Below are 22,933 nucleotides of genomic sequence, written 5' to 3'. Positions count from 1 at the left end.
CCGTGTAGTCATCAACATAAATCTTTCTCCTCCATCCCTTACGATCCAAAACTTCATCCTCACGTAAATCCATGCACTTCATATCCTTCCTCACTCCTTCCAACCAAGTCATCTTTGGTCTCCCTCTTCCTCGTTTAATCCCTCCATGGTCCCACTCTTCCACTCTTCGCACCGGTGCACCCTCGGGTCTCCGTCTTACATGTCCAAACCAACGCAGACGATTTTCCCTTAATTTATCTACAATGCCCGCCACACCTACTTTCTTGCGAATAACCTCATTTCTGATTCTATCTCTTAAAGTGTTTCCACACATCCACCTTAACAGGCGCATTTCCGTAACCTCCATCTTTTTAATATGCTCTTTCTTAGAAGCCCAACATTCTGTACCATAGAGCAACACTGGTCTTATGGCAGTCCTGTAGAATTTTCCCTTCAACTTTAAGGGAATGCTGCGGTCGCATAACACTCCCGTGGCCGCTCTCCATTTAAGCCACCCTGACTTAATCCTGTGGGTCACGTCTTGATCAATGTCACCATTCTTCTGGATGATCGACCCTAGGTACTTAAAACATTCACTCATGGTCAAATCCTTTCCATCCAAACTCACCACTTCATTGCTTGTCCCCCTCTGAGTGCCAAAACGACATACCAAATATTCAGTCTTACTCCGACTTAGCTTAAACCCTCTAGATTCCAACCTTTGCCTCCATTGCTCCAACTTGACATTAACCCCATCCTTAGTCTCATCCACCAAAACGATATCATCTGCGAACAGCATACACCATGGAACCTCATCTTGAATTGGTCTAGTTAATTCATCTAGAACCGTTGCAAAAAGAAAAGGGCTTAATGCAGACCCTTGATGCAATCCGATTGTAATAGGGAAATCTTTTGTCAACCCTCCGCATGTCCTCACATTTGTTGACACATCCCGATACATATCCTTAACTAGGTCTACATACCTTCGTGGGATACCTTTCTTCAACATTGCCCACCAAAGTATCTCTCTTGGCACCTTGTCATATGCCTTCTCTAAATCAATAAAGACCATATGAAGATCTTTCTTCTTTACCCTATAAAACTCCATCATTTGTCTTATCAAATGGATTGCCTCCATAGTAGATCTCCCAGGCATAAAACCAAATTGGTTATCTGAAATGCTTGTGCATGCCCTCAACCTTTGTTCAATCACCCTTTCCCACAACTTCATAGTATGGCTCATAAGCTTAATTCCTCGATAGTTAGAACAATCTTGAGCGTCTCCTTTGTTTTTATAAACCGGGACCAAGGTGCTCTTCCTCCAATCTTGTGGGATCCTTGTAGCCGTCCATATCTTGTTGAAAAGGTTTGTTAACCAATCAATACCAATCTTACCCAAACACCTCCACACCTCTATCGGTACCCCATCAGGGCCAACCGCCTTCTTAGGTTTCATCTTCCTCAGTGCAATCTCCACCTCTACTCTCCTAATCCTTCGCACATACTCCATGTTGATTTCTTCATCACTCATAGAGGTATCTCCTATCACAACTCCATTACTTCCATTAAATAATTCATCGAAGTACCCCTTCCACCTGTCCTTGATGCCCTCCTCTTGCACTAGGACCATTTGGTTCTTACCTTTGACACACTTCACCATGCCAATATCCTTCCTTGCCTCTTGTCTTCTCTTTGCCATCTTATAAATGATCCTTTCTCCCTCCTTGGAATCAAGCTTTTCATAAACCTCCTGATATGCCTTTTCTTTTGCTTGGCGAACAGCTGCCTTTGCCTTACTCTTAGCCTCCTTATACGCTGCAAAGGTTTCATCACTCCTACATTTTCCTAAGGCTTGATAGCATTCCCTTTTTTGCTTAATTACTGCTTTCACCTCTTCATTCCACCACGAAGTATCTCTCTGTACCGAAGTTCTTCCCCTTACTTCCCCTAAGACCTCTTTGGCCACTCTTAGGAAACAGTTCTTCATTCGTAACCAAGTCATGTCCGGATCCACCTCTCCATCCCAATCCGCTTCTTCAATTACCTTTTCTGTAAAAACCTTAGCTTTTGCATCCCTTAGGGTCCACCATCTTATCCTTGGTTCTTCTTGTCTAACTTTTTTCTTCGCCTTCTCTTTCAGACGAATAGTCATTACCAATAGCCGGTGTTGGGTGACCACACTCTCCCCTGGGATAACCTTACAGTTTATGCAACTTTGTCTATCTATGCTCCTTGTGAGCAGGAAGTCTATTTGAGTTGCATTTGCTCCATTCCGAAAAGTTATCAAGTGTGAATCCCTCTTCTTAAACCAAGTATTAGCCAAAATTAAATCATATGATTGGGCAAAATCCATAATAGCTTCACCACCGGCGTCCCTCTGCCCATACCCAAAGCCTCCATGGACACTCTCATAGCCATCTCGGCTCGCCCCAACGTGCCCATTTAGATCCCCTCCAATATATAACTTCTCTGAGTGGTGGACACCCTGCACCACCTCGTCTAGGTCCTCCCAAAATTGTCGTTTCTCTTCTGCATCTAAACCCACTTGGGGAGCATAAGCACTGATAACATTCACAATCTCCTTGCCACATAGCAACTTCAGCCTTATCAACCTATCGTTCTTCCGATAGACCTCGATCACCTCTTTTGCCAACCTCTCATCGAGAACCACACCAACTCCGTTCCTAGCTCCACCATTCCTTGTTCTGTGGCTCGTTTCTTGCCCAACATACCATACCTTATACCCCATCTTGTCTCCTGATCGGTTAAGACTATTTTTTTTAAAAATCGTATCAATATAAGCCAATTTGAACCAAGTTGGCCAATAGCAAATTCAACCTATGACTCCACCCAATTAGCCAATTAGGTGGATCAAATCGATTGCTTCCAAGTCAAAGTTGCTTCAAGCTCTGTTAGCTAGTACACATGGGATAGGCTAAATCAATCCACCTCAATAGCCACCTGCCCACCTCTACATACAAGTATAGAACTGATATAAGCAATAAATTAAATGTTTTCATCATTTAACTTGAATCTCTTGCAGCTTTAATTCTCATCAACTGATGTAATAACTTGAATCTGTTATAATTCTAATTCTAGTAGTAAAATACTTCTTACTTGGAATCTAATTTGTGTTGGTATCAACACAATTTTTTGTTGATTTTAATTTTAAATGATATCATTTATACTTTATAACAACCGTACATACTTCAAAAACATATACTCCTATATCCGTAACAATCTTCATAGCAATATATAACATATAAGAATGAGAAAGAGTTTTTTTTTACTACGTAGTTGTTTAGAGTATATATGTATTATTAAACATGTCTAAATAACGAGATCAAACCTCATGTTATAATGAACTTGTAGTGTACCTACCAATATTTTTAAAGTAGTACTTATTAGATCTTATATACCAAAAAAATCAAAAAATAACGGAAAAAAGAAATACTACTTCATTCTACACATGAAATATAACTCGTACGAAGTATATGTTAGGGAAAAGTTGTTGCCCATAAACAATGCAAATCAGTCAATTTTGAAACAATAGCATTCAAACAAAACACAAAATCTTCAATAAACAACTTCATCCATATTTCACACTTCCATTCTTCAATCAAATAAAAGTAATCATAAACCATGATAAAAGTATTAAATATTTTGCTACTTTAACGAATGAATTTGTTATCATATGACTTTTTTTTTTTTTTTTTTTTTGAAGAAACATATGACTTTAATCAAGCAAAGCCCACGAGTTGGTGACAATGTTAGACCACTTCAATAATAGATAAATAAATAAATAAAATTTAAAGTAAGACTACTTCTTTCATCTTACGTCGTCTGTATCTTGGTACAACCAAGACAAAGCTTGGGAATACTGCAATCTACTTGTAATTATTTATGTATTTTCTTGGACTTGGTCCAAGATTTTCACAATTAAAATTATACCATAAAGATCTTAATTAGAATTATACAATAATGAACTTAGAATTAAGCAAAATATAAAAGAATTTCATACCATGTCTATACATTATAAAACTTAATGGTCATAATTTTTGAATAGTATTTGAATTATTTTTTCATCGATCTATACTATAACCATACCTGGCCCACCCATACCTGGTGCGAATTAATTCCACTTTGAAGGAGGGGTGGATGAGATTCGAACCCGTGACCTTTGTGTCACCCTGGCTCTTGATACCATGTTAGAGGACCAACTCAACCAAAAACTTAAACCGATGGTTGAGGCCCAGGAATATGTTTTATACTCTATCACATAGCTTTGAGCCTTTGGCAACCATGGACTAATTCAAGCTTTTCCATTTAGAAGTAGCACTAGCTTAGCAAGGAATTCGGATCAATACTTCTTAGTAAATACTTTGTATCACTAGCTAGTAGCTTACAACATAAACCAATATTAGTAACAACTGTAATTATAAACCATTAAAAAATTACAACATATTAATTTAAGAACATATCACGTCTACTAATTGTTGGCAGATTCCTACTTTTATTCCTATTGTGTTGTCATGTTGTGTATAGCTTTGAAGCAATGTCAATTCACAATATTCCAATATCGCCATACATGCATATCCACATGTACGAAAAAGTGTATAAGTGATAGATTTCGTTACTAACTTACTATCATCCTAAGTTTCCATCATTCCATGAAGTACTATTAGTACTCAATACTATCAAAAACTCCTTCAGGAGCACACTACCACAAGTCCACAACTATCATTTATCGTCTAAACTGAAATGAACACCCTAAAGAAAGAAATGAAAAAGACTTGAAAATTACACAATCTAAGAAAGAATGATGAGAAGAGTCGATATGATTAGGTGAAAATGCATTGGGCATTGACATGTGAAATTTGGTGTTTTCATGCGTTGTTTTTGGCAATAACTTAGTGGAGTTTAGTGGAAGTGTTAGACATGCATGGTTGAAGGAAAGGAAGAACTTTTAATTTTTCAACAAAACTTTGAAGATCAATAAAGATGGAATATATGTTTTGGGTAATACTTGAAACAAAATTAATACTAGTATAAATTGAGCCACACTAGGTGTTAGTGAGATTATTTAAACAACTATCCTTCTTGTCAAATTCTTCCCACGCTCGTGAGCGTTTGCTTATAAATCAGATCGATGAAGTAAATTACTAGGACAAAAACTCATTTCTTAAATTGTTAAACTTGCATGTGAAAGTGTCAAAGCAAATTGATACCGAAGGATTATATTAAGTGGGGAAGCCACCTTGTGTCTTGGTATGGCACGTGCTGATGTGCCCTACCTGGGAAAAAAAAAATTAAAATTTTGTTTAGATAGAATACAAAGTGTATTATTATGTTCAAGCTTACTAGTAGGCTCATATTGTAATCTATTATTTGGATGAATATAATGACAATTATCAGTGTTCATAAAAACTAAACCAAAAAACATGACTAAACAAGTAAACAATATGAAATCGAAGTAGAAGAACTATATAACTAATTTAAAAAGATTTTGTATATTGACGAAAGAAGCGGTTTAATGACTCTGGTTACAATTTGATTATTATTACAAATTTTGACAAATATCTAAAGGTCTGTTCTGATTTACTAAATTGAGCTGAACTGAATTAAACTGAACTGATTGGAGCTGATGAGCTGAACTGAACTGATTGGAGCTGATGAGCTGAACTGAACTGAACTAAATAGAGCTGAAATGAATTGTTTATGAGAAAAGAAAATTAAGAGTTGAGCTGAGCTGATCTGAACTAAAATTAAGCTGAACAGAACAGGCCCTAACAAAAAACCCGAAATATCAACATTTATATTCAAGATTCAAACTGTTTAATCATTTTGGGGTACGACCTCAAGACTCAAGAGGCACTATAGTTTGTATTTTCATTAACAGAATTAATTAGTCTTAAATTTTATTGTTTTGGACTGGCCCAAGAGACTAAAAAAGTAGTTTGTACTTTTATAGCTAATCAGCCCAATCCAATCAAGCAAAGTCAAAAGTAGAAACCACTCAATAATGGTTTCATTTTCGTACTCTTTGTAATCTGTATCAGATTACTATCAACCATTCAACCCTTTTTCATACACTTACACCAACAAAGTGTTAGCTCACTTGATAGATTTCTCGATAATTGAGGATATTGACCTGTAAATATTGGACCAACAAATTATAAGAATGTGATTACGAATCACAAAAATACCAAGTAATTTCTGTACGGTAAACCACCCATAAACACCTCTAATGATAATGTACTTTTTCATATTTATTTTTGTTGACCTGAATATTCAATCAAGATAATAAGAATAATATAAAATCATCGATCATGTTTTGCATTTCTACATTTGTACCAGACATGAAGAATTAAAAATCCTATTTTCAATACTATGCAACAATGAAAATGTTCATCAGGTGTACTTACCCTACCTGCCAATCTGCCATACACGGTAGCTAAATTCAATATGCGATGAATGATACTCGTATTATTTTTGTAAGGTAAAGAATACGAGTGCAAATTAATCAGCATTAAATTAGATGTCTATCATAGCAAAGATTTAGGGGAAAAAAACTTGATAATCATGGTTCAATTCCTCCATTGCCCAACTCTACCCATATAATTATTTTTCTAAAATAGGAAAAAAAATTGTTAGAGATTGAAGAGAGAGATAAAACTTCTAGCAGAAAGGAACCTTATAACCATAGAGTCATTAAAGCCAACTACGAGTATTTTAGTTGGCCAAAATTTTGAGTATTATAACAATTAAACAAATACTACCTAAGATTGAATCTCGTCAACAACTCGGCATAGAGACTCTTTGTGCTCACTAAACAATATACTCGGCACCATGTAAAGGAAAAAAAATGTGAAAAAAAAAAAAAAAAAAAAAAACTAATGTACAATTCATATCAAAAACATTATTCGGAAGGAAGATATAAATGAAATAATACTATGTACAAATGTCACAAAATAATTGAAGAAGGGAAAACCAGCAATGTCTTTATTTCACTAAACATTGTGTAAAAAAAAAGCGTCGGTATCCGACCAATGTTACAAGTTACAACTAATATTATTGTCCTTTTTCTAATCCAAAAAAAAAAGAAAAGAAAACAATTATACCTACTTCCTTAAGAACACCAATTCTTTTTCCTAAAAAAAAAAAAAAAAAAAAAAAAAAAAAGGGAAAATAACTTTTATTTTTTTTGGACTCAATACTATTTCAAAAAAAAAAAAAAAAAAAAAAAAAAAAAAAAAAAAAAACCCTAAACAGGATGAGTAAGAATAGTACAGATCAAATCAAAATCAGCCACAAAATACATTTAAATTTTTTTTTTTTTTTTTTTTTTTTTTTTTTTTTTTTTTTTTTTTTTTTGCAAATTGAACTACAAGATACGAGTAGATGGAAAAAAAAAGTAGAAAAAAAAGATTGAAAAAATTAGAAACAAAGGAGAACATCAAGAGCAATGCCTGGCTTTCCCATGTACGCCGCCGCGGCGAAACTCGAAAAAACGATCAAGTTTCCGTAGGATGATGAAAAGCTACAATAATAATCTCCACCAATTTATGAACCACCATGCCCTCCTGGCCTCCTAGCTTTCTCATGCACGCACGCATTGCGCGCATCATAACAGATCAGGATCCTCTTCAGTTCGACCTTTTCCTTCTTCTTCATCTTTATAACAAACATTATCAATACCACATACTATTCTATTAAATTTTTCTTTGTGCTATACACTCTTTACATAAAATAAAACTAAAGAAGATATAATAACTTGAATGAGTTATTATTATTACATAGAGTATAAATAATAAATAAAAAAATTAAGACAAAGAAGATGTAATTAATATTTAGAAGATGAAAAGGTGTTCCCAAGAAGATGAAGACGAAAGTTTGCCCGTTAATGTTGGTATTATTGTTGTTTACTAAGCATGAATGTAAGGAAAATTTGAAGAAGATGGACTTTTTGTTTCACACGTACTACTTGCTTAATTGTATGTTGCTTTTCTCTCTCCTATATATATTTATTTTATTTTTAAGCAAAAGAGTCAATGATTTTAAAGGGGTGATTAAATGACCCCATATGAAATGAATCAAGTATATAGTTTTTTTATACACTTGTAATTAATTTTCTTAATTATAATTTAATGGGTTTTCACGTACTATGAAGAAAACTAGCCTTGATTTGAGGGAGCAACGTAGTTCCAAAAAAGTTTTTTTTGATTCTTATTTGTTCCTTTCAACGTTTGTGGACCCATTGATGTACCAGATCCATACAAATAATACTACCATCTACACTAAATCTCATGACTTTTTTTAATTTCTACTCCGTCCGTCCCGAAAGAACGACCCAAATACCGTCCCGAAAGAACGACCCATTTGGGTTGATTACACGGGTATTAAGAAAGTTAAATGAAAAGAAGTAAAAGTATATTGGAAAGATAAATTTACATGGGGTTTGTAAGAAAATAGAGAGAGAAAGTAATAAAATTACATGGAAAATCAAAATTTTATATGGGAAAGCTAATTTTGCACAAATATTGTTGCAAATTGGTGGGTGTTTTAATGCAAATGGGTCATTCTTTTTGGGACTAAAATTAGGCCAAATAGGTCGTTCTTTTAGGACGGAGGGAGTACTTTCTATAAAGTAATAATCTTGTGATAAATGCAAACCTAAACCTACACATGAGAAGCTAAAAGATATAGGATACCCAAAGATATATCAATCAACGAGTGTTTTTGTCAAAAAATTAGAAATATTGGGCTGACTTATCAGCCTAGCCCAAAAATAGCTCAAAAAGCCCATTTTGACCCAATATTCTCGCCACTATTTTTCTGGTTTGGGGATAAAATGTTTTACTTAGCGGCGTTTTGGTCCAAGATTTGATCACCTTGATCTACAAACAACTCCAAATACTTACCGTACCATTTTAGAAATTGTATTATATATTAACGCTAATATGCATCTCTTAGGGTTACATACTTCATAACTACCCTTTATTTAAATACAGTAAGTAATACTCCTAGCATATTGCGATGCTTCTAAACTTAGGGCATGTTTACATTTACTTAATTTCAGTTCAGTTCAGCTCCAATCAATTCAGTTCAGTTCAACTCTTAATTTCCCTCTCTCATAAAATATTCATTTCAACTCAATTCAGTTCAGTTAAGTTTAGTTCCAATCAGTTCAGTTCAGCTCCAATCAGTTCAGTTCAGTTCAGTTCAGTAAATGTGAACAGGCCCTAAGGCATGACAAGGTTTTGCATCGATCAATATTATTATTATAGTGATTAATTATGCGTCAAATGAATATCCAATATTCATTTTTATAGCTCTATGAAAGAGGTGTCAATTATTTGGATCATTGTGTCTGGTTTGTATTGGGTTTAGTTGGTTTGGATCGGGTCTAGTTTAGTTTCGAGTCATGTAAAATCATTGTATTTGTATAGATTGAATTTTGAATGGAGTCATTAAAGTTAGACCAGGTCAATTTTTGACACCTCTAAACTGCCTCCATCGTGTTTACATTCCTTGATCTTAAATAACAATTGTAAGTATAGCCTTGGTGCACGTTGTAGAACAAAAATTGTGTGTTGGGGTACGTGATGTGCTCAATGACATATCGTCGTAGAAGAATCAATGATGGCTAGTAATGAGATTGGGTAAGGGGGTGGGTCATAGATGCACGTGTGGAGCCAATGCAATGGTAGTGATGGACTGATGGCTATGTATATGATGTAGTTGTAGTGATGGGACGATTACCATGCATAAGACTAGAGTGGGTCATGGTTGATGAGATTGGTGTGTGGTTGGTGTGGTGGTAGGGAAGGCTGGAGGAAGACTTTGAAGTAGTAAATTTATAAAAAAATCTTTGTTTTTATGACAAAAGCAAAAAAGAATAATCAATTCAATGAAATAAGACCTCATATTAATACGTTTTTTTTTTTTTTTTTTTTTTTTTTTTGACAAGACGGACTAAAAAAGAAAACAATCAAAACCTGATAAAAAAGCCTAAAAGGACCAAAACAAAAATTGACGCCGACGAGTGTTGACTGCCAACCAATGAGCAGGAGCCACCCAAGGATGGGGAACCTTTCGAAGCTCACAAGCTGAAAATCTGGAAATTAATTCTCTGATATCCCGAAGCAACCAAAAGCAAGAAATATCCGAACCTCCTTTGTCATGAAGAAATGAAAATAAGTTTGAACAGTCGGTGTAGATCAACAGACGCATGAAACCACAACGAGCAGCAGTCTTGAGGGCCCAAAGACAGGCTTGTAACTCCGAGTGAATAGCAGAGGATGAGAGAAAAGCTCTGGAACCGCCACCAAGCACTAAATCTGAGCTAGAAGATCTGAAAATCCAACCCGCACCTGTAGAATGATCTCTCGCATCGTATGCACCATCAAAAATCAGAGTTATATCAAAAACCGACCCAGTAGAACCTTGAAGACAGTGGAATAATGTAGCAGATCTATGCCTTGTACCAGAGCGGGAACTAGACAAGGCCACTGAACCCTTAAAATCTTGAACAGCAGAGCTACGAGATACCCAATCCTGCATGAAGAGAAGAGCCATACCCAGAGACAAAACAGCCTGTCGAAACACCTTATGGTTTCGAGCGATCCAAATAGCCCAAAAGAAAGAAACCAAATGTACCAAAGTCTCCCAAGACTTAGTTTGCCGCAAAGATAAAACCAAATCTACAAACCAGTCAGAGAAGGACTTGTCCCCATGAACTACAATAGACGAAATGTGAGGAGCAAAAGTTCAGAGAGAGGAAACAAAAGGACAATCTCAGAACAAATGTTCGATGATTTCTTGACCTCCATGACAGAGAACACAAGTGGAATCCACTGGGATTCCTCTAATCTGCAAAACTCCATTTAGAGGCAAGGCATTGTGAAGCAACTTCCAGCAAAAAAATTGCAACTTTGGCAAGAGCGGTAAACTCCAAAACCTATTCCAACACGAAGGGGGAAAGGAAGATTCTTCAGCACAGGAGTGAAGTCAGCGAAGTAACATAGCATATGCCGACTTAGTAGAGAAATTACCATCCTTTGTAAATTTTCAATATACAAAATCATCCATTGGTCTGCTAGGACGCGCGTTCCAGAGCCAAAACGCGGTGGGCCGTAGAGGAGTCAAACAGCCGATGAACCAAAGTTGAGTCCCACGCATAAGAACGCGGATTAATACGATTTTTGTATTTAATTAATGTATGTGTTGGATATGCAAGCCAAATTATTTCTTGTTAATTAGTAAATGCTTAGCTTTCAATTAACTTAGATATCTAGTTATTAATTTATATTTATATTTTCTTAAATTTCAAAGCAACACATAATACCTCAAATCCTCAATACGTGTCTAGGCCACTCCTTCCAATTGTAATGACATGGTGACATCTCCTCGCAGATGCAACCTTAATTATTCTCTTTACATTAGAAAATGTTTCTATTAAAACTTGAGCCCACAACTCCGAAACATTAATGACTTACCAACTAATCTATAACATTTTATTGCCTTTTTATTTATATACTCTCTTCAATTATCTGCAACATTTACCATAACTGGGTGCTATCTATTATCTGCAACAAATGTTTTTATTTCTATTTGTAGTAAAATTTATAGTGTAAAAAAAATCCTTACCCTTATTTTTTTGTTTTAAATTTGTTTAACTTATCTTAATTATACACAAAGGGGACCAGTGGGACCAGTCGGACCATCTTTTCTCTCCTTTTTCCTACTCAAATGTACCCACATGCAAAATTAAGTCACATGCACCACTTTCTCTCTCCTATTTCCCTCCTTTTTTCCAACTTAATTAAACACCCTAACTTGTCATTAAACTTCCCTAAATTTTTTGCCTAGGAGTCCGTAAAATTGAAACCGGAGGGAGTAATAATAAAATTGATTCGTTAATTGAACGTCATACACCATTTATAAAGAGATTTAAATTTTACAAATACATAACAATTGAATTAAATATAACAATTGAATTTTTATGGCTTACGCTATACGGGAAGAGGTTTAAACCTGAGACCATCATTACACGACGTCTGCTTACCACTTTTTTTTTTTTTCTAGAGAGCCACAAGGACGGGGGTGAGAATCGATCCCAAGATCTCCTGAAACCGAGAGGGAAGCTTTAACCACTTGAGCTATCCCTCACTCTCCGTGTACTTACCACTTTGAGACAACCCTTGTTGTTTTTAATTTTCAGTTCCAGTACATCCTAAAGTGTAATTCTTGTCCTTCTCATGTTATAAATGTGGGCCCTATGAATATGAAGATGTGCCGTGAGTGTGGAGGATAGAAGTTTCCTGAAAAAATGATACTCTTAATTTCATAATCTTACGAGTTATTCCATCTACTGACTACTCTAATCAAAACATTCATGAATCTGCTGTCGGTCTGCTTCCTTTGTTAAACCTATCACATGCACATTAATTCGACACTGATTAATCATAAATTTTCATTTTTCTATTTTTGTTTATGATTATTTCATGTACCTCATATAAATCGGACAATATATTCCTGTCTCTAGTATGTCTATGCATTTTCTGTACAAATTAACACTAATTGTGTCATTGTTATAAGTAGATGACAACATCAAAATGTATCATAGAGAATCTTAAAATCTAATATATATATTTAAAGGGGAGTTTTTTCCCGAGTTTTCAGAGAGCCACGTAGGATTTAATTTTCTTAGTGCGCCATGTAAGATTATAAATTTTAGTTTTAGCCAATTAAATAAAAGATTATTAATTTCTTTAATAATTAAATAATTCACATGCCACGTAAACAAAATTGACGAATGAGATTTTTAAGTTTAAATTAATTATATATAAAATATTATCTTTTGATAGTATGAATTTTATCTAAATATATAAGAGCAACTTCAATGGCAAGCTAATTTGACAATTAGCTTGTCATGCCACATAAGCTTTTAAGCTAATTATTATTTTAGCTACTTTTTGCTCCAATAGCTAGCTATTAGCTTAGTAGTAGTTGTTGGATAGAAAATACATAGAAAGAGCTTAATTGGTGCAATGAGCATTTTCATTTTGGCAAGTTTAATTCCCAAGCAAATTAGCTTGGCAAAGCTAATTTGCTTAGCCAAGCTAATTGAGTTTTCTAGCTCCAATGGTCAAGCTAATAGCTAGGGAATTATTGTAATTGCAAGCAAGTCCCTAGCTACAACCATTGGAGTTGCTCTAACAAATTTTAGCTCATTAGTTAAAAAAAAAAAAATTATTTTAAAAAATTCTAAAAAAAACCGTGCATCGCACGAGCTTCATCTAGTAATTAATAATAATGAACATAGAGATTATTATATAAATGAAGAATAAAAATTGCTTATTATATAGTTCAAGTAGTATATGATATCATAGTTCTTCTATTAAAAGTCACTTTAGGTGAGCTGTTTAAACATTGAAAAATTTAAATGTGATCAAATTCTTTGATGAAATATTCAATATATGGGTTAAATAATACTATCAAGTGTGGCAGCATAAGTACACAATAAAATTGATTAATTGAAAATTTGGATCTTTTGGTTTAATCTATTATATATGGTTTGATTTTGAATTTTTGCATGTCCCTACTACACATCATATATGAGATACTTGATGTTTAGTAAAAACTAAATGTGAATGTATGTGAAGCAAATAGAGCCTAATTAAATATATAAACATCATTGTGATGATTTAAGGTTACAAAATTAGGAGTAATAACTTAGTTTTATTATTACGTACATTCTATTAGCTCAAAAGATAAATATTAACCTGAAATAAAATACATATCTCATTTAACTAATAAAGTATTGATATAGGAAAAAACAACTAACTTATAAGAACCCTAATTTAGTACTCTGTAGTAGAGTAACTTTTTTATCCATATACTCTTGTGGGTGAGTTTATCCCATCCACATTTTTTGAACATTGGCTAAGGGTCTGTTCACATTTACTTAATTTCAGTTCAGTTCAGCTCCATTCAGTTCAGTTCAGTTCAGCTCCATTCAGTTCAGTTCAGTTCAGTTCAGCTCCAATCAGTTCAGTTCAGTTCAATTCCTAATATCCCTCTCTCATAAAATATTCATTTCAGCTCAATTCAGCTCCAATCAGTTCAGTTCAGTTCAGCTTAGTTCAGTAAATATGAACAGGCCCTAACATATACTACTACATAAAAACATATGCTTCGTTGTTGGAAACTATTTAAATATATATATATAAATGAGGGTGCGGTGGAATACAAGAGATGTAAAGAAAATCAATAAGAATTGAAGGTGACCTACATTATTAGTTGAACGATAAATACTATTTGGTTCTTGATTATTAGTTAAACTTACAAGATTTAGTTTTTATAAGGTAGTTTCTTATAACAATTTTTTAAAAAAGTACTCCCTCCGTTTCACTCTGTTAGTCCCATATAGAATCAATCACAAAAAATAAGAGAATGAATAATATTTGGAATATTACATTTTAGTACAAAAATTGCTTAATTAGTTCTATCTTATTAAATGTTCTGATTTTTTTCTTTGGAAAGCATCAATTACAATGCTTGCTTTAGGTGAGGAATATCAATCAAATGCCATGTCATCAATCCGCTAATGGGATTGATGACCAATCAAAATATTTAATTACTGTCATGTCATCAATCCACTAAAGTGATTAGAAATTATAAGATCGGATTAGGAAAATAAAATAACATAAAAAAAGGAATAGATTCAATATGGGTAGAACATTTTGAAACGCCCAAAATAGTATATGGGACTAACATTATGAAACGAAGGGAGTAGTTTTTTACAAAATTTGATGTATGTAAGGTACTTTTCACAAAAAATCCTTAAAATAAATCATAAAATAATTATACTTACATACTACTCCGTATATACTTTGAATCATTTCAACCAATTGTCATATTTATTCCAACAAGAGTAAGTGATAATTCATTGAAAAATGCAAATTAATTAAAGAGAACGAAGCCTAAGAATCATATTAGAATGAAAAATGCTTCATTTCTCCCAACTTTCATATAGAGCTTTGTTATATTATATTTTAGTTACTATAAATGGTTGGCATAGTATAACTAATACAAGTTTGTTTTTTTTTTTGTTTTGAAGATAGTTATTTGGACTTGTAATGTATTTATTCCTTTTTAATGCTTGTGCTATGTTTTTGAAAGGGCCAAAACAAGAATAAGACATTGATAAAAAGTTGTGTCTCGTGGTGGCAAGCTTGGGCAGCTCCATAGCTAATTTTGGTGATCCCACGACACCTATAACATGGGAATTTAGAAGTGTAGCGAGTCCCTTTCATGTTTTTATTTTTTGTTTGGTACTTTATATTTAATTTGCTATGAAACAAAAGAAGATTCTGCTTGCATATAATTAGAATTACTTCCTAATAAGCAAGATAACTATCTGGTTTCTATATTTCTTGAAATTTACGACATTTTGTCATTTTGATTCACGCTTAATCGATATGAAGTCAAGTTTGAATATTTACTCCGCAAGTTGGGCTTATATATGATCCGTAAACTTGAGGGGGTATTGGAGATATTCTAGATATTCTAGGATATTGTTGTGATATATTTAGGAAGCATATCTTATGTAAAAATATGACAGAATATTGTGGAGCTTTAGGGTATTGTTACCCTAGCATTATATATACATGTATTGTACTCTAGCCGAGAAGATCAATGAGAATTACAGTAAATATTTTGTGACTTTGTGATTAATTTAACATATAATGATTTAACTTATCAATTTCATCTTCTTTTCAGTTATTATTACCAAATATCCGACTTCTAGGTAATATTTGTTCTTTTATTGTGAATACTAACTCAAAATGGTGAAGTGGGTAGTGTCCAACCAATGTGAATACTAGGATGACATTGTTAATTTCTTAGTGAAATTAGGTTCTTAATTAGCATGCATAATAATAAAATGGTTATTGGGTGCAAGATGACTGAATCAGAGTTCTCAATCTCTAGCTCTGTCCTTGAATTTATATAATGCTCACATTCAAAACATGGTGATATTGTGATAATTAAGCTGGTTAATTATATTACTTTAATTCCTCGGCTCTGAATATAATCTTAATTTGCTTTTTCTTTCATAAACCAATGGTGATAAATACGTTAGGTTTTTCCTCAAATCTTAAATTTTATATTGACTTCATACGACACATCTATCTATCTTAATTACTTGAGATTAAAACGATAATGAAACTAAAGTACTAGAGAAAGTCTCATGCATATATATAAGGGTTACGTTACAAGTATTGTTCTAGACAATCTCTTATTCGAACTTTTCAAGTCTTGCATCTATATGTACTACATATATACTATAACTACGTACTATATATATTTAACCCCATGGTGTGCCGATTGCGTCGAAAGTTGAACTTTAGCACTTGAACCCTCATAACATCGATTATCCACCACGAGTTTTATAAAAGATTCCCTGAAGAAAATAAATAAAAAGAAATTAAATCATCTACTCTTATATTATCAATTTATCAACAACTTATTTATATTACAGGCATTATTTAAATAGTTTACGTCTTACAATAATTATATTATTACTCCATGATAAATTAGCATGTAAATTTATTTATGAATAATTATAGGGTTTTGCATCAGTGATTGTATTCTATGTACAGAATCTTCTCTGCTTTGAGGATTGTCTTCTTAACTTACCACAACAAGGCTATATAATTAAACCTCTTTAATTTAAATTCAAAGGTACTAAAATTGGGGAAAAAATTAAGTGTAATGCACTTTCTTACGTAATTAGTTCAATCCTCCTCCTCCACCACCACCTCCTCTGCCTCCTCCTGAACCGCCGCCTCCTCTACCTCCTCCTTGGCTACCTCCTTGTCCTCCGCCGGAACCACCTTTGCCACCTCCTTGACTACCTCCTTGTCCTCCGCCGGAACCACCTCTGCCACCTCCTTGACTACCTCCTTGTCCTCCGCCGGAACCACCTCTGCCTCCTCCTTGACTACCTCCTTGTCCTCCGCCGGAACCACCTCTGCCTCCACCTTGACTACCTCCTTGTCCTCCGCCGGAACCACCTTTGCCTCCTCCTTGACTACCTCCTTGGCTTCCTCCGGAACCACCTTTACCTCCTCCTTGACTACCTCCACGTCCTCCGCTCGAACCACCTTTACTTCCTCCTTGAGTACCCCCTTGTCCACCACTTTTACCTCCTCCGCCTTGACCACCACCTCTACCTCCTTGTCCTCTGCCTTGACCACCTCCTCTTATCTGATCAATATCGAATTCTTCTTCTTCTTCAAACCCTCCTCCGCCTCCACCACCTCTTCCTCCTCCTTGACCACCTCCTTTACCTCCTTGTCCTCCACCTTGTCCACCCCCTTTACCTCCTTGTCCTCTGCCTTGACCACCTCCTTGTCCTCCGCCTTGACCACCCCCTCTACCTCCTTGTCCTCTGCCTTGACCACCTCCTCTTATCTGATCAATATCAATTTCTTCTTCTTCTTCAAACCCTCCTCCGCCTCCACCACCTTTTCCTCCTCCTTGTCCTCCGCCTTGACCACCTCCTTTACCTCCTTGACCACCCCCTTTACCTCCTTGTCCTCCACCTTGGCCACCCCCTTTACCTCCTTGTCCTCTGCCTTGACCACCCCCTTTTGCCTGATCAATATCAAATTCTTCTTCTTCGAATAACCCTCCTCCGCCTCTCCCTCCATGTCCACCTCCACCATGTCCTCCTCCACCATACCCACCTCCACCATGTCCTCCTCCACCATACCCACCTCCACCATGTCCTCCTCCATACCCTCCTCCTCCATGTCCTCCACCATAACCACCTCCTCCATGTCCTCCACCATAACCACCTCCTCCGTGTCCGTTAATGTCTATGGCCTCTTCTCCACCACCACCACCACCGCCTCCTTTACCTCCTCCGGAGCCACCACCTTTACCTTTACCTCCTCCTGAGCCACCTCCACCTTTACCTCCTCCGGAGCCACCACCTCCTATACCTCCTCCTATACCACCTTTACCACCACCTTGACCTCCTCCTATACCTCCTCCTATATCACCTTTACCACCACCTTGACCTCCTCCAGAACCACCTCCTTTACCTCCAGCTTGATTGATGTCAAACGTGGGTACTTCATCCTGTCCTCCTCCACCGCCGCCTCCCCCTCCTTTACCACCACCTTGGCCGCCTCCCCCTTTGCCACCTCCTTTGCCTCTTTGGTTAATTCCTTCCCTTGTGTCTTCTACAATCTCCCCATCAACTACATACGTACACATGCATGCAAATTATTATTACAGTCATTAAATATATGTACAAGTCATATATAACATTACATTATTACTTAAATTTATTAGTTACAAAAATTAAAATTCCACTATTATAATTAATTTTAGAACATATATAATAAGAAAGGACGAAAGTAATCAAATAAAAATTATATTCATGCTCACCTTTTCCAAGTGAAGAGATGAAGAGAGCCGAACCAAGCAAAAGTCCTAGCAAAATAAACGACTTGAACGCCATTATATCTTATTTTGGTAATGTTTTGATGAAATATAGAAGTAATATACTTTACTAAAATGGTAATAAAGCCAATTTATAGGCCAACATTTTTGGGTAAAATCGACATTGGGACGTAAATTGTAGTGTTGCATGTCACCAATAAACTAACACGTGGTGAATGTCATGTGAAGGTACGATGTTGGACGTGGTGACATGCCGAAGAGGAAGATTGACACTCGTTCACTTTGGTTGCTTGTGTAGCATTTTGCTGATAAGTATATTACAAGTACATGCTACTCCATCAAAACATTTGTCGTGTTCATTAAATCGTATATGTGCTCTCTTCGTTCAGAATTAATTTGATAGTTATAATCATTGGGTTTATTGTACGGGTATCTTATCGACATTAAAGCTATTTTAGCCTAAACTAGGATTATACAGATGGAGTAGCATATTAGGTCATGTAGGTATACACTCTTATCGGCTTATAGGTTATAGCTAATTACAAGGATTATCTTAAGCTATATTTTACAAATATATGACAACTTTTTCACACATCTTAAAAATATTTATGAATGGATCAACTTGTATTAACTAGTCTCTTATTATTATTATTATTATTATTATTATTATTATTATTATTATTATTATTATTATTATTATTATTATTATATCTCAAAAACAAAAGTCATACAACTTACAATAAATTAGTTGGAAGCCGAGATACAATGTGGGCCCCCACTCCTCTAGCTATAGCAAATCCTACCCTAGTGAAGATATGAGCTGCAGCACGAACCCCAATGTCTTGCGTCGTCGAGAACCTCTGAATCCGCTTCAGTAACGCAACAGTCTCCTTCTCTAATTCCCCAAGCGATTATTATTATTATCATCCTCCGTAACAATTAAAGGGTCAATTTGTCAAAAAAAAAATAAAAAAAAAATAAAAAATTAAAGGGTCAATAAATAATAATTGTTTATAAACAATATAATCTTTATTCATGTTATCCAAAAAAAAATAATCTTTATTTCATTTTCAGAAAAAATAATAATAATAAATATTACAGAGTATTATTAGCCGACAAAAAGACATGAACCTACCCTCAATAGCATACGCTATTACTTAAAGAAAAGAATTGAACTAGAAATAAGGTTATGTCGAGAATGATAAGCTTAAAAATTTTGGTATATAGCCTTCACAACCAAATTATAAAAAAATCAAGTATACAAACAAAGAGTCAAAGACCCATGCAGTGAGACGTGGAAAATTTAAGAGCTACAATCTAAATTCTCTTTTCTATTACACTCCCTTCGTTTTTCTAAGTAAACTCATTTTCTATTTTCATTCTTTTTTTAAAATTATAATCACTTTTGCTTTATTCTTTTGATGATAATTTTATATTTATTTTTTATCATCCACAATCTCACGTTAGTAGGCCTAATTTTATTGAATGAATCCCTTATTTTCTATCTCTAGCTTTCCTATTTAATACTCCCTCCGTCCCTTAATACAATGTCTTTTTTGAGCATTTATTCCTCACATAATAAAGAGAAAGAGACATTGTATTAAGGGACCGAGGGAGTACAAAAATATCCACATGAATGATCTCCAGTTTCTTAGAAACAAGCTAATAGACTAGTACGTACATAGACATTTTTACAAACAAACAAACTTGTTTGGAAGAATTGGAACCACATAAACTTAGCTTGTACCCAAAAATGAAAAAAAAGGGCTATTTCTTGAAAGTTTGTATCAACAAATAACTAATTATGTATTAATACATATTCACAAACATTATTACTATTATAGTAGTTCAAAAGGGAGTTACTTCATTATTAAAAGAGAAAAGATCTAAAAAAAAAATTAGCATTACAAGTCACAACGTGTTAGTGGACCAACTCAACCAAAAGCTTAAACTGATGGTTGAGGTCCAGAAATATGTTTTATCCTCTATCACTACCCCTCACATAAAAGGTCCTTTGGGCTTGAAATGTGGATGCAACACAGGCTCACCCATATCTGGTGCGAATTAATTCCACTTTAAAGGAGGGGCGGATGAGATTCGAACCTGTGACCTTTGTGTCACGCTAGCGTGATACCATGTTAGAGGACCAACTCAACCAAAAACTTAAACTGGTGGTTGAGGCCCAGGAATATGTTTTATACTCTATCACAACGGTTTGGATCGGCTTTATAGAAGTTATTTCTAGGTCATGTTCGATAGACTTCACTATTATGTCCACATAATATATATTACTCCTTTTATCCCCGAAAGAACGACCCTTTTGGGTTGATTATGCGGGTATTAAGAAAATAAAAAAGATAGTACTCGTAAAAGTATATTGGATAATTAAATTCATATGAGTTTGTAAAAAAGTAGAGAGAAAAAGTAATTGAAAAAACAAAATTTATATGAGGAAGCTAGCTTTGCACAAGTATTAATATTATTAAAATTGGAGAATATTTTAATGCAATGGGTCAATTATTTTGGGACTAAAATTAGGCCAAAATGGGTCAAACAATTGGGGACGGAGGGAATATGAAAATATGAATGGATAACAACGAATTGAAGTCCATATAGAAAGATGTAGTCAAAGAGTACGTACATACTACATTAAATGCATAATTGCTACGAAGCCTACTAAAAAAACTACAAAACGATTTCTTGTCCCTCTACTAAATTTTTATCAAAAGGCTTGGATATAGGCAATCAGTCAATTGAACGATCATTTATAAAATGAACCTTAATTAAATTAGGGTATTTATCAGAAATAAGTACATCTTGTATTCTTGACTTCTTGTGGCAGGAAGAGATCATTACAATTAGCCAATTAGGTATAGGCGTATAGCATATATAATTAAAATTTAGAATACTTATATTAATGAAAATGACTTTTATGCGTAAGTATAGTTGTAGAAAAGAAAGTATATTTTGTACGTCTCTGAACAATAATTAATATTTGTATTGATTTAAAATCTAACTTTAAGTGTCAAAACATATTGATAATGACCTAAATTTCTCCAAGATTCTTAAAATATAACTTCGATAAAAAAAAAAAAAAATACTTTTATTGTTAATTTCAATTCAAATTTTCACCAAAGCATGATACTAATGTCGTTACAATTACAACAAAATTGGTAGAATATAAAATCAAATGAAAAAGATCAAATTAAACATGTATAATGAAATACTTGCAGCGAATGGCAGATTGCATTAAATATTTGTTCATGATAATAAATTAGATCTATGATTTCAACATCCAACTACAACTAAACTTTGATCATTAAATTAAATCTGGTACGGTACTTTCGTTCCTGCATCATGTTTCCTAGGGCTTATTATATAAGGTACATAAATGAACACAATATTCATCATCAAAATTTCATCAAATTATCAAATTTGTGAGTTTTTATTACAAAAAATATAATGGTTTCTAAGGTTTTTCTTCTATTGTCTCTTTTGGCTATTGTATTCCTCATCTCTTCTGAGGTTGCAGCTAAAGACTTGACTCAAACTTCCACTAATTCTGAAGAAATTAAGGGTAAGCTAGCTTTAATTTCCATAATCTTTCATTTCTCTAAAACAAAATGTAAATAGACTAGATGGGTAATTGTTACATATTTTTCGACTCGGAGTCAATTTTACTATCTTTGTGTACATGTATAACTTCAAATTTCTAATAATCACGACTTATTGTGGAGTAGTATTGTCACATAATTGCAATAGTTCTGCTGACACATATGTTAATGCACATTTAATCATTAATATATTTAATTATATATTAGTAAGAAGTATAAAAATTTGATATAATGATGAAATTATACATAAAGACTATAGTACATGGCACATATGGTTTTTGTATATTGCATGGTTAACAAAATATAGTTAAAGTAAAAAGTATATAAATTGTGCAAAAGTCAAAATGTTGCAATTATTATGAAACGAAGATATTATGAGTTATATCTCTAAATCATTCTCGTATGACCATTGTAAATGCTAAGTAAAAATTAATAGAATATCTATTAAGTAACTTATTTTGAAGTCAACACCCATTAGACTGACTAATATTCATACGTGAACGTAACAAAATATTTTGCAGATAAGAAAGTTGACACCAAAGTAGAGGATGCCAAGTACGGATACGGTGGTTACCCCGGCGGAGGATACGGTGGCTACCCAGGTGGTGGTTATGGAGACCGAGGTGGCGGATATGGAGGCCGAGGTGGATATGGTGGCCGAGGAGGATACGGAGGCCGTGGAGGATATGGAGGCCGAGGAGGATACGGAGGAGAATGTGGGCGTTACGGGTGCTGCTACCGTGGATACAATGGTTGTAGGAGGTGTTGTGCTTATGCTGGTGAGGCCGTTGAAACACACGTTGAAAACAAGCCTCGTAACTAGGAACTAATTATAATAATAGGCAGGCCTTTGGTTTGTT

General features: G+C 34.5%; 1 protein-coding gene across 1 annotated transcript; it reads left to right on the top strand.

The window, feature by feature from the left end:
- The first annotated feature begins 21,888 nt into the window (after positions 1-21,888).
- Positions 21,889-22,933, top strand: LOC145620536 (glycine-rich protein-like). The gene is made up of 2 exons (XM_081675225.1): positions 21,889-22,036; positions 22,595-22,933. Exons 1-2 carry the CDS (start codon positions 21,922-21,924, stop codon positions 22,894-22,896), a joined length of 417 nt encoding a protein of 138 aa, XP_081531351.1. The 5' UTR covers positions 21,889-21,921; the 3' UTR covers positions 22,897-22,933.

The sequence above is a fragment of the Chenopodium album genome, chromosome 27 (genome assembly GCF_948465745.1).
Source record: "Chenopodium album chromosome 27, dcCheAlbu1.1, whole genome shotgun sequence".
NCBI classification, from domain to species: Eukaryota; Viridiplantae; Streptophyta; class Magnoliopsida; order Caryophyllales; family Amaranthaceae; genus Chenopodium; species Chenopodium album.
The sequence above is the reverse complement of the archived record's forward strand: the minus strand, read 5'-3'. Positions and strand labels throughout refer to the sequence as shown.

Excerpts from the sequence above, each read along its gene's own strand:
- LOC145620536 (XM_081675225.1), top strand. The coding sequence starts at position 21,922 with ATGGTTTCTAAGGTTTTTCTTCTATTGTCTCTTTTGGCTATTGTATTC. Across the intron at positions 22,037-22,594 it reads TAATTCTGAAGAAATTAAGG|ATAAGAAAGTTGACACCAAA; the intron begins GTAAGCTAGCTT and ends AATATTTTGCAG.